Genomic DNA, 13,392 nt, shown 5'->3' on the forward strand with positions numbered 1-13,392 from the left:
CCACATTAGGTCCAGTTGTGGCCGACTCTGGGGTTGCAGCGATCATCTCGCTTTATTGGCCGAGGGAGCCGGCGTACAGCTTCCGGGTCATGTGGCCAGCATGACTAAGCCGCTTCTGGTGAACCAGAGCAGTGCACGAAATGCCGTTTACCTTCCCACCGGAGCGGTACCCATTTATCTACTTGCACTTTTGACTTGCTTTCGAACTGCTAGGTTGGCAGAAGCAGGGACCGAGCAATGGGAGCTCACCCCATCGCGGGGATTCGAACCGCCGACCTTCTGATCAGCAAGTCCTAGGCTCTGTGGTTTAACCCACAGCGCCACCCGCATCCCGTTCTTCCTTTAGAAAGAACAATATCCCTATTCAGGTTTTCACCACAGTCCTTGTAAGCAGCACTTCCAAAAACAAACATTAGAAAACACAGCCCAATCTGGGAGTGTTTCTCGACAGCAGTGAAAATTGGGCAGATAATCTCAGTTCAGCCCAGGGTTCCATCTGCTGCATTTTAACTCATTGCATATGACTGCTAAATGCACACTGTCACTCACATTGAGTTTCCAAATGGAGGAAGGCTACAAACCAAATGAAATGGACTAACTCAGAGGCATCCATGACTTACGGAACTGCTCCAGATCATCGCTGCTTTCTGACTCAGGCATGGCTGTGATTGTCAGCAGGGGACAGGGGTTTCCTCCCAGAGTGTGGCACAGAATCTGCCTCCTGAAGAAGACTTTCTTTGCATTCCTGGCTTGCTCCAAGATGTCAAGGTGAGACTGGAGAGAGGGGGACAAAAGCAGGAGGACGTGTGAAAAGTCCATCCAAATAAAATCAAGGATCCTTATCATCCAGCACCCTCTTTGCAAAAATGAGCAGTCAGATGCTCCTGGACACTCACAAATCAGGGTTGTTGTTCTTTTAATGTGCAATGGACCACAAAATGTGCAGTTAGGGGAAAACTGTGCAGCTGGAAAAATGGGCTGGGGCGGGGGAAGACTAGACATGTCAGTGTTTATGTGTTTTTAAAGCACTTAAATGATAGGAAATATGCAGGATGGTATGGACACAAATTATATAAAGGGTCTCATTTCCATACTTTCAAACTTCCCAGAATATATTAAAATACCTTCTTTTGGGGGATCTTGCCCTCCTTTTCATCACCTTCATCTTTGGGCAGTCTACATTTCATCACATCCTTGTAAATACAGTGGTACCTCGGGTTAAGAACTTAATTCATTCTGGAGGTCCGTTCTTAACCTGAAACTGTTCTTAACCTGAAGCACCACTTTAGCTAATGGGGCCTCCCACTGCTGCCGCGCTGCCGCCGCATGATTTCTGTTCTCATTCTGAAGCAAAGTTATTAACCCGAGGTACTATTTCTGGGTTAGGGAAGTCTGTAACCTGAAGCGTATGTAACCCGAGGTACCACTGTACCTGTTTTTGCATCTTAGCTCTGTCTCACACCTTGTGCTCCTTCTGCTGCAGCCAGTGCAAAACAGCTGGTCTGGGGGTCCACTCTGCCTGTTGTGACACATACTATAAAAGATGCAAATATCTACCTGCCCAACAATGCAATCTGTCTCTGTGCACCGAGGAATTAGGCAGCTGAGCCAAACCGGACACAGCCTACCAATTCAAGTGCTGCTGAGTGAAAGGTTGCAATGTCTGCATCCCCTTCACAGCAGCTTTTCAAAGGTTGAGTGGTGGGGGGGTAAAAGAAGTGGCAACAGAGCAATGCAGCAAGCTGGCATTAACAGATTGTCTTGTCCCTTACAGACTCACCCCATACCTGAGCTCCGCAAGAGAAAGCCTCCTGCAGATACTATCTTATCAGGAAGTCTGTTCCTCATTGTGTCAGAATTGGACCTTTAGTGTGGCAGCACCTGCCCTCTCACTGAACACCAGACAGACGCCATCTCTGTTTCCTCTTCAGCACCTGCTGAAGACCTTCAATAAGCCTTTAAAGTGCAGATATTTATACCAGTCGGTATCTATTTTTAATGTATATACTTTTAAACTGTACATATGCAGACATGCATATGTTTGCAGTTGTTTTAACTGTTTTAAGTATGCAGTTCTTTTATATATGTTTTTAATGTGTTATTACGAGATGCTTTGAGATGCTGCATAGGAAGCAATTCATAAATCAACTAAAGAACAACAACACTGGAGATTGGTTTCACACCCAATTCCCTTCACTTCACCTCCTTCACCCTGCATTAAAACAAGCACAGGATGACTCCAGTGTACCTGCTGGTACCAAAACATTTTATTATTGGTCCTGCTTCTGCCCGGTTATCATTGCTTTTGAAATCAAAGTTGGCCCTCTAGGTTCCACTTGTATGTGCTTGTGTGCAGCAAGACTCTATTAATAACTATTTTCATCTATCACCCTGGAGTAAAATACATTCATTTATTACTCAGAGTAACAGTGGCATTGAATACTGTCCCTTTGCACAGTACGCAGAGATGTGCTATAAATATGCTTTCAGTTATTAAATGCACATTATATTATGATCAGTGTTTCCAAGTCACTGTTTCCATATGGGATTTTATCATCTTTTCATCTGCATTGTGCAGGTAATTGAGCCCCTGAGTTGCTAAATCACTATGAATTCATTACTGATCTGAAGGGACACACACGGACACACACACACACACACACACACAATTTTGCATGGACATATGCTGGAAAATAAAACCTAATGATGCACATTCCTGAAATGGGTTTTTGTTCATCATCCAGTCTGCAAAAATGGAATTGTTTTCCCATGACAAAAAGTTAGAAGCTCCAGGAGAAAGTTGTGAGTTATTTTAGCTGACCTGGTCAAAGCCATCACTGGGCAGGAGGTGGGGGGAATGTCTCTAGCAATCATAATTTGGCCAGATTCAGGAAATGAGTGTTTCTCCATATCTTAATACACACAGGAGATACACCTTCAATTTATATTAATTGTAGTGTAGAGTAGTGTAGTGCTGAAACTATTCCCCATATTTCATGGACATTTGTAGCATTGTCAAAAAAAGCCCTACTTTTAAATTATTGTTTGGTAGTACTTGGAGAAATGTTAATTTGCATTCAGACTCTCTTATTTGTGCTCTCTCTCTCTCTCTCTCTCTCTCTCTCCTAAGACCCAATTAAATTGTTATTTCCCCCCAAGAAATACCATCATATAGCCAGATCTGATTGAAGACTCAGATGAACAACATCATCTCATTCACTACATGATTTCCACAGACCAATGACAAATCCAAGAAGCACTGCCCTCACTCATAATTGACTTGTTCCCCCATGGCATCATTCATTACATAGCCCAAACTAATTTGCAACAGTACACATACACATTGTTTTCTTCCCTATATGGTCCTATGGCAAAGGACCAGCTGGTCAGGACCCTGGAAAGCTGCCTATAGCTACAGTAGCACTTCCTAGAACAATGTCTGGGAACTATTGCCTCAACAGCAGGCTGAAGCCTTCTTTTATGAAGGCTGGAAAAATACCTCTAATCAGCCCACCTCCTCTGAGGAGCTGTCTAGTCATTTTAAGGCCCCCTGCATTTTGCAGTGCATTAAAGGACAATTGCATTTTGTAGAATTTTAATATTATGTACAGACTTTTGGCTTGTGATTTTGCTTGCAATTGCCACGAACAGCTTAGAGACTTTGTTATACTAAACAGTATATAAATTATTAAATTGAATTTAAACTATTTTATTATATAATCTCTGGCTCCTACAGAGTAGAGGCAGTGAGGGTTGCATGGAGACATGTCCTCTGATCTATACAAGCCACGCAAAACCACGTCCTCTGTCCTGAATGCTCCAGGAGTGAGGGGAAGTGTGGCTCTGCAAACAACACTTCCACTCTGCCTCTGAGCCTGAGTGAAGCTCATGGCCAAATGTAGTGAAGCACTGAGCCTTTCCACATACCAGAATGCAAACTGAAACAAATTTCTTCCCCATTCCCCAATCTGGAAAGTCATCAGAGGAAAGACTTTTACCATCATAGCAGAGTAGGTGTAGGGATAATGGTATGCCAGATAGCAGACATCTTCCTTATGAGGGAAAACAATGCTGAAAGTAAGTGTGTAGCAGGATTTCCCATGGGTTTTTCCTGAAGCTGTAGCCACTGTGCAATTTTGGTAGTGGTTTCTGGTAGAAGGAGGGAAGGAAGGAGGGAGGGAGAGAGGGGGGGGAGAGAGAGAGAATAACCTGTTATTCTCATTGTTGCTGCTGTTGTTTATATACCACTTAGTGCCCAGAAGGCTTCTAAGCATTTTACAAAATAGAAAACAAACAATTGCACAACACTGTTACAATACAGGGTAACTAAAAATACAGTGGTGCCCCGCAAGACGAATGCCTCGCAAGACGGAAAACCCGCTAGACGAAAGGGTTTTCCGTTTTGGAGGTGCTTCGCAGGACGAATTTGCTATAGGCTTGCTTCGCAGGACGAAAATGTCTTGCGATTCCTGGGGGTTTTTTTCCGCTCCCCACCCCCTTTTTCTAAGGCACTAAGCTGCTAATAGCCTTTTAGCAGCTAATCCGCTAATCCCTTAAGCGTTTAATAGCCGCTAATAGCCGCTAAACCGCTAATAGCACTAATCCGCTAATCCGCTAATGGGCTTGCTTCGCAAGACGAAAAAACCGCTAGACGAAGAGACTCACGGAACGGATTCTTTTCGTCTTGCGAGGCACCACTGTACACTGTAATTAAAATATGCAGTGAAATAAATCCCATTAAAATATAAAGGGCCATGGCTGAAATGAGCAATAAAACAATCCCATTAACATAACACAGCAAGTAAAACAGCAATCAAAACAGGAGACTCTGGTCAAGAGATCAAGGGAATGCCTCTGTAAACAAGTGAGTCTTCTAGGGCCGGCAGGATGCCACTGCAGATGAGGCCTCTCATATTTCAGCAGGGAATGCCTGACTCAACAGGGTAGCAAAGGAGAATCATATACATACAAGTCCCGCTACCCAAACAATGCATTCCCAGGAAATTGTTCATTAGGCAAGCATTCACATAATGAGCTGATTATGTCTATTATTTCCTATGGGAACATTTCTAAGCTGTGATTTGTCTGTTCTTCTTCTCTCCCTCCACACTTTCTGCCTGAAACTGGTGTGGCCAATCAGCAAAACTCAAAAAAAGAAAAATGGGTTTGTCTGATTTCTCCTGCTCCTTGATTTGTCTGATCTTTCTCCCTCCCTCCATGTTTTCTCCCTGAAATGACAGCTTGCGGCCAGCCAATCACAAACAAGTAAGGAAGTGGGGGAACTCCAACTGTTGGGATATCTGAATCAGCTGTTCATGTGGTGAGGTTTGGGTATAATTCTTTATGTTTGGATAACAGGGATTTCAGATAATGAGTTTTCTGATGGCAGGACCTGCATGTATGCCAATAGGAATTTCAATTCTCCAAGTGCAAGTCCTGTGCTAATAAAAATGGCACCAGCCATACACAAGCGGAAGGAATCCACATGCCCAGAGGACAGAGGCAGAAACACCCCAATGATGATTTAGCATGCTCAAAGGGTGTGGAACAGTGACTATCTGTTAGACAATGCAGAGGTTAAGAGTGATCACAAGGAACAAGGATAGAAGGATAGAATGGAGTGGCTGAAATTCTGAAGAGGGATCACTCCATGCTGCAATATTTTGTTGCAGGTCTCATTTTGCTGCTGGCTAATTTCTTAGATTCAAGGAATTTCAACACTGAGCTTTTGAAACTGACTGACAACCACTACAACCTGACTAGTGACTAACATTTCAGAGTCTCAATTTTTCCAGTTGTAAGGTCAGATTTACCCCATTTCTGCACCAGTTTGTGATTTAAAACAAAAAACAAAAACATTTTTTCAGGAAAAAAAATATGCGTTTTCTCACACATTTCTCCTTATATGCGTATTTTTGTATGTAATTTTGCCTAATATATGAATTTCTGCAAGCAGTTCCCCAATATAATGCAACCTTGGTATGTTTTTTTAATCTAATATATTAATTTTTATATGCACTCTTAGGTTGGTGCACTGCACTGGAAGATACACAGAAGTGCAAGATTCAAAAGTTAGCTTCAGTTCATGTGTTTGTTTGGGGAATTCAATTTAGTGAGTTCATATTAAACATAAGAATGTAAGAAGAGACCTGTTGTATCAGACCAGTGGCCCATCTAGTCCACCATCCTGTTTTCTTATTGGTCAACTAGATGCCTATGAGTATCCTGCAAGCAGAACCTGAGTGTAACAACAACTTTCCTCATTTGCGACTCCCAGCAACTAATATTCAGAGGCAATCCTAAGCTAGATGTGCCAACAGTCTGACTTAGCATAAGGCAGTTTCCTGAACTGGCCTTCCTATGTGGAGTTGTGGTAGTCCTTAGGAACGTAAGGAGAGCCCCGTTGAATCAGATGGAAGTCACACCTAATCCATCATCCTATTCTCACAGTTGCCAACCAGATGCCGGCGAGAGGGCCAAAAGCAGGATTTGAGCTCAACAACACCCTACCCACTTGTGATTCCTACTTGCAAGCCAAATGATTTCTCTTCCATTCCTACTCCTATCTGAGAACACAAAAAAACAGGAGCGTCATTCCCAAAGGTTTGGTGTATGGGAGAGGCAAAGTTTGCAGCAAGCTTCAAAGGCATTCTCTTGTTGCATATATTCAAAATGAAACGGGGGGGGGGGGAGAGAGAGAGAGAAGCAGGGTAGGCGGAAAGCATTTGTTCTTGTTAACTTTTCTATTAGGGTGACCAGATGGAAAGGCAATGGAATTACTTTTAATAGCGCTGGAGAAGGGATTTCAGCAGGTTCAGCTTCTCACACCACTGCATGACAAGCTGCACTAATAGAAATCACAATAATCAAAGGTACAGGAGTCCTGGTTTCTTTTGCTGATCCTAGTTTTGACTCTTTGTAATGGCTGAAGATGTAGCTGTTTCTGGTAGTAATACTCACCTGTGACAACATCTCCTAGGATCGCCTCCTGTTTCGCATCATAGAAAGCTAGCTGCCTTCCACTGAGTTCAGACCATGGGTCCCTCTAGCTCAGTGCTTCCTATACTGACTGGCAGTGGCTCTACAGGATTTCAGAGAGGGGTTATATCTAGCCCTACTTTGGAGATGCTAGTGAACCTGGGACCTTCTGCATGCAAACCTGATGCTCTACCACTGAGCTATACCCTAATTTTGAAAGTAAGATGTGGGTGGCACTGTGGTCTAAACCACAGAGCCTAGGTCTTGCTGATCAGAAGGTCAGCAGTTTGAATCCCCACGATGGGGTATGCTCCCGTTGCTCAGTCCCTGCTCCTGCCAACCTAGCAGTTCGAAAGCACGTCTAAGTGCAAGTAGATAAATAGGTACCACTCCAGCAGGAAGGTAGACGGTGTTTCCATGCGCTGCTCTGGTTCGCCAGAAGCGGCTTAGTCATGCTGGCCATATGACCCGGAAGCTGAACGCCGGCTCCCTCAGCCAATAAAGCGAGATGAGCCCCGCAACCCCAGAGTCGGTCACGATTGGACCTAACGGTCAGGGGTCCCTTTACCTTTTTAAGCAGCATTGTAGGAAATTTACCATGGCAGATGGCTTCTTAGGCCTGCTGCCATCAGGTAAGTTTGCAGCTGGTGGAGGCACTGATGACCTTGCGCATTTCTGCACCCCACCCTGACCTGGAGCCAACCCAGGCAGAAAGCAGGAATGCAAATGTTTCAAATGTTTAAACAATGAAGGGTTGTTCCTGCAGATTGACCACGGCTGGGTGCTTATGCTTCTGCCACTTTCTGTCTGTGACAACTTTAGCCCTGCCTTGATTCTGATTAAACATATGCATGCACACGCACACACACACACATATCACACTCCCCAGGAAAATACAAATCTTAAGAACAGATGTTCCTTCTCTGTCCTCACCTGGTCTTTTGCAATGTATCATTTTTTTTTTAAGAGCCAGCTTCAAGGGTGATGGTGAAAGAATTCCCATTGGCTGAGATGAAGAGCCAATTCACGCATTTCAAAGCAACCGCATCGCACCAAATTGCATCCGCAAGTACATCTCAGACAATAATTTCCCCTGCCTAGCACCAATTATGCTGTTGCTAAACCTTCCCATTCTGAAGGACTCTGTGATACCCCCCCCCCTTATTGTTTTAAAAAAGATATCTTATCAGCATTGTATTAAAATGCAAAATATAAGGAAGAGACTGAAAGATGCAATTTCAGCTGCTGAAATTTACACAAACTGTTTATTTCCCTTGTGTTGGTGTTGTTTTTATTCAGTGGGGCAAAGTCTCAAGATAATCATTCTCCTGAAATCCCATGGCCTAATCATAGCTTCTTTTGTATGAGACATAAAATAATTTGTTGACTTACAAGAATGAAATGGGTGGAAATGTAGCAATAACAACAACATAAAGCTGATAGTTCAGTTGGTCAGAGCAGTTGGTTAGAGCTGATAATGCCAAGGTTGCAGGTTCAGTCCCCATAAGGGACAGCTGCCTATCCCTGCATTGCAGCGGGTTGGACTAGATGATCCTCAGGGTCCCTTCCAACTCTACAATTCTTTCATTCTATGATTCCTTTCAGAGCAGCCTTCCTCAACCTGCTGCATGCCAGATGTTTTGAACTACAATGCCCATCAGCCCCAATCAGTGTGGCCAATGGACAGGGATGATGGGAGCTGTAGTCCAAAATACCTGGAGGGCACCAGATTGGGGAAAGCTGTTCTAGACATTGCCTTTCTTAACTCAGAAGCTGCCTTCCAGCTTCCAGAAATGTGAGTTCTGATTTTGCTACCGTAGTATTACTTTGCACATGCACAGAAGCATTCCCCGCCATCTGTCTCAGGAGGTAGGTCAGAGAAGAAGAAAAATACATTCTCACACTGACTCCAATTTAGCTAAAGTTAGTGATGACTTACAGTATGATTTTATGCATGTCTACTCTGAAGCAATAATAAATAACAAGATGAAAGACTTACTCTGAAGTAAGTCTCATTGGGTTAGTTCAGGCATAGGCAAACTCAGCCCTCCAGATGTTTTGGGACTACAACTCCCATCATCCCTAGCTAACAGGACCAGTGGTCAGGGATGATGGGAGTTGTAGTCCCAAAACATCTGGAGGGCTGAGTTTGCCTGTGCCTGAGTTAGTTGAATGGGTCTTAACTCTTTTCGCTGCAAACCTGCATCCTCTCACCTAGGATTAAGCCTCTTTGAACTTAATATGATTTATGTCTGTGTAGATAGCATAGCATGGAGCTGTTAGTCCCATTGAAATGGAAGAAACACTTTAGAACCAAATTACATGTTACATTAAACCTACTGAAAAACAATTACATATGCAGAGGCTGTAGTTCAATGACGAAACATCTGTTCTGCATGCAGAAGGTGTCATTCTTGATCCCTAAAATCTCCATTGAGAAAGACCAGGGATGCAAAAGACCAGGCACCCTGGAGGACTACTACCAGTCTCAGAAAAGATTACAGGTAGAGAACCTTATGACTATAGAGACAACGCCTCTCTGTCTGGCCCTCAGAACTTTCACCAGACCACACCTCCCCAGAAGCCCTGCTTCACATCCTCCTTGAGTGATTTTGCCTGGCTGGAATGTGTCCTTAAGCTCTGTTCCTGCTTCTTGCTTACCTGGAAGAGGACAGAAGGTGTGTGGGATGGGGGGGGTTGTGTGTGGGTGTGTAAAAACTAGCCTGTTGTACAAAGGCACCATTTGCATTCATTATTCTGGCAGCTTTTGCCTCTGCACACTCAGTTCAGTGACTGCAAAGTGGTTCCTACAAGGGTCCATATGATCAAGAGCCTTGTGTGATTGGGGATACTGCTTACATGCAACTGTTCACACACATATATTTTTACTGTAATTTTACTGGTGTTAGCCTCCCTGAGCCAGGGAGGGTGGGGTATAAATATTTTTTTTAAAAAATATTATTATTATTATTATTATTATTATTATTATTATTATTATTATCTCCCCCCACAGCAAATGTTGTGGTGAAGAGACGGGGTGAAGCATGCCCTGTTGCAGGTGGAGTCAGAGGTACTCTGACGTTACTCTGTTGCAGGTGGAGTCAGAGGTACTCTGATGTTACTCTGACGTTACTCCCTCACATGCTAATGCACAGAGGAGGCCATTTGGGAAAAGGCTTTAGCCTCCCCTGGATTACAGTTATATGCATAGGAAAGCATAGATGGAACGAACTATTTTCTCCCCTTCCTCACATTAACTGTGCGTGATCCACATTAAGTCTGAGAGCAAGCAACTTTGCCAAAGTCACCCACTGCAGTTGATGACCAAACTAGAATCTGACTCCCTGTCCTAGTCAGACACCCAAACCATAACACTGGATCACACATTCTTAAGCAATTAGCCTGAGCTTGTGATTGCAAGCAAGTCCCATTGAGTTCTTCAGAACTTACTTCCAGCCCTAATAAGTTCCCTAAACTCAACAGCCTTTGCAAAGCCAAAAAAAAAGAAAGAGCACCAGCATTAAGAAAGAGGATATTCATCCAAATCACAATGCTATTAGCATGCAGACTCAATTCGCTGTGCTTTTGAGTCACTTTATAATAGTCAAACCCTAAAGCAAGCTATTTCTCCTTCAAACACTTTGCATTGTTTCCAGCACAGCTGGCACCACCAGTTAATTAATAATCATCATAATTATTATTGTTGCTATCATCATCACTTACTGCGCACATTGTTTTTCATGTTCAAAGTGCTTTACAAATGTTATTGAATTATCCCCCACATCTCCCTTCTTCAGCCAAATTAGCAAGACCAGAAGGCAGAAACTATTGCTGTCATTATCCAGATTTTGTAGCATGGGAATGGAAAGAAAGGCAACAAATGCAAAACACACACACACACACACACACACACATCCTGGCTTGTATTTGATGTCAGAGATCAACATCACAAAGCTCAGTCTTATTTGTGATGTGAGAACTGCCACACTGTGGCTAGTGCTGAACCAGAAGCTCTCATCTGTGAACTTTCAACTCGGATTTTCGCCTGTGGAAGGAGCAATGAAAAGGGTCCCTCAAACCCCTGACAATTGTTTTTCTTTTTGTGGGGAGAGGGGTGGGTGGAATTGAGGGCATTACACCAGCAGCATTCCTCCCCCAGCATCCATCAGCTGATAGCTGCCATTTGTTCCCCCCAAAGGAACATTACCCTATAACAGGGTCCAATGAATGGTCCATAGAATCACAGAATCATAGAGTTGGAAGAGACCACAAGGGCCATTGAGTCCAACCCCCTGCCAAGCAGGAACACCATCAGAGCACTCCTGACATATGGTTGTCAAGCCTCTGTTTAAAGACCTCCAAAGAAGGAGACTCCACCACACTCCTTGGCAGCAAATTCCATTGTCGAACAGCTCTTACTGTCCATCTGAGTTCACCAAAGATCCCTGTTGGGTCAGACCAAACATCTATCCCATTTCCCACAGTGGTCAGCCAGATGCCTCTGGGAAGCCCACATGCTGAAGAAGGGCATCTGCTCTCCATGGTTTCAGAAGCAGGAGCCTTTCCCAGCCCTACCTGGAGAGGGCAGCAGTTGATTCTGGAACCTTTTCCCTGCAAAGCATGTGGTGTACTACTGAGCGATGACACTTCTCTTCATCTGAAGCCCTCATTTGATCAACTCTACATCATCCTAGATATATATGATCAACTGGAAGTCAGGTATTTAATGTCACCAATCCCATGCTGTGGAATACTCTTCCAGAGAGTATTCTAGAGATTTGGCAGGCATCCTTGCTAACTGACCTTCAAAGAGGATGGAGGGGAGAAGTAGAGGCACATATTCTTCTCTGCCCCACTTCTGACCACATGCCTGTGCAAGGTCACTGAACTGGTTCAGGGTAGATCATCCTGGGTCAGACTGGGGCCACTCCAAAGCAGCAGCAGAAGAAGAAGAGTTTGGATTTGATATCCCGCTTTATCACTACCCGAAGGACTCTCAAAGCGGCTAACATTCTCCTTTCCCTTCCTCCCTCACAACAAACACTCTGTGAGGTGAGTGGGGCTGAGAGACTTCAGAGAAGTGTGACTAGCCCAAGGTCACCCAGCAGCTGCATGTGGAGGAGCGAAGACGCGAACCTGGTTCCCCAGATTACGAGACTACCGCTCTTAACCACTACACCACACTGGTTCTCCAGACTGGGCCTTGAATTGGATGCCCATATACAGCCCTAGTTTACAAAGTCAACAAAGTAAAGTAGAGAAGCAGGAAAACACGAGTGCTATTTGCAGGTTAAATGAAAGAGGCAAGGAGGACAGTATGGACTTGCACAGTAACTCCTCCCTCCTTTGCTATAATTTTGGGCATTCTCCAACTTGTGGAAGGCAGCAGTCTACAGTAGTGCACTTCTGATCTAGAAGGACTATCCAGATCAAGAGAATCTAAGAGCCCCAGACAAGCCTGCTAGTTCAAGCCATGGGACCACCTTGTCCAGCATTCTGTTCTCACAGTGGCTGACCAGGTGTCTGTAGGAAGCCTACAAGCTGCCCACCTGTGATCTCAAACAATTGGTATACAGAGGCATAATCAGAGTAAACCCATTGAAATCAATGGACAGGACTACCTTGGGTCCAGTAATTTAAATGGGTCTACTGTGCGTAGAAATTAGTTGGATACAACCCACTGCAATGTAGCACCAACTTGAAGTGGAATATTGTTGCACAAGGAAAAACACAAGTGCATTACCAAAGAGTGTTGACAACAGGTTGCACAACAAGAATCAGCTGTTGTACAGGGGGGAACACAGGTACATTACCAAAGAGTGCTGTGCAATGGTATCAGGTGTTGCACACCAAAAATTAGCTGTTTTACACACATACAAAGTTTCCACTGGTTCAACAGCTGCATTGGAATCATTTGTTGTGCTGCCTTTAAACTCTGCTATCTACTAGGGCTAGGCCCTCGTGTCTCCAGAGAAACTAAGGAAATCAGATAAAGTTCTGGTTGCTTGTGACCTTCTGCATTAGGAACCAGCACCCACACACACGCACACACATGCGCACACACATCAATGCTTTTCTCTTCCTATTTTTCACTTTCCCATGTCACAAAGGACACCAAACAGCCAGCAGGCAAAAAAGAAAGGAAAGGAAAGGAAGTGTATGTGGAGAGAGGGGAGTAAGAAACTACATTTGTACTGATCTGGGCAGAATTTTAACTACTGACCTAGAAATAAAAGTTCAGCATCCAATTACCAAGCCCTTGAGCCATCCAGCTTTGCGACAGCTCAGGTGGGGTTAGACAATGAACTGGAAATGAACTGTGGAACGCAATGCCCAGATGTGCCATTGGGAGCCTCGCAAGCTGCCGCTGATGCTCCTTAAATAATCAGCTGGAAAGGAACATTATTGCTCTGT

The 13,392-nt window shown here is 44.1% G+C and overlaps 1 protein-coding gene across 2 annotated transcripts in view; it reads right to left on the reverse strand.

Annotated features, from left to right (window-relative positions):
- Positions 1 to 13,392, reverse strand: part of AGBL1 (AGBL carboxypeptidase 1) — a 388,355-nt gene that overhangs the window by 275,322 nt on the left and 99,641 nt on the right. For both annotated transcript variants that reach the window (XM_083411906.1, XM_083411907.1), the window contains exons 16-17: positions 3,999 to 4,149; positions 621 to 774 (exon numbers count right to left, since the gene is read on the reverse strand). In XM_083411906.1, the coding sequence (XP_083268032.1) occupies positions 621 to 774; positions 3,999 to 4,149 (305 nt within the window). The remainder of the gene's footprint in view (positions 1 to 620; positions 775 to 3,998; positions 4,150 to 13,392) is intronic.

The sequence above is a fragment of the Podarcis tiliguerta genome, assembly GCF_965153285.1.
Source record: "Podarcis tiliguerta genome assembly, chromosome: 14".
Classification (NCBI taxonomy): Eukaryota; Metazoa; Chordata; class Lepidosauria; order Squamata; family Lacertidae; genus Podarcis; species Podarcis tiliguerta.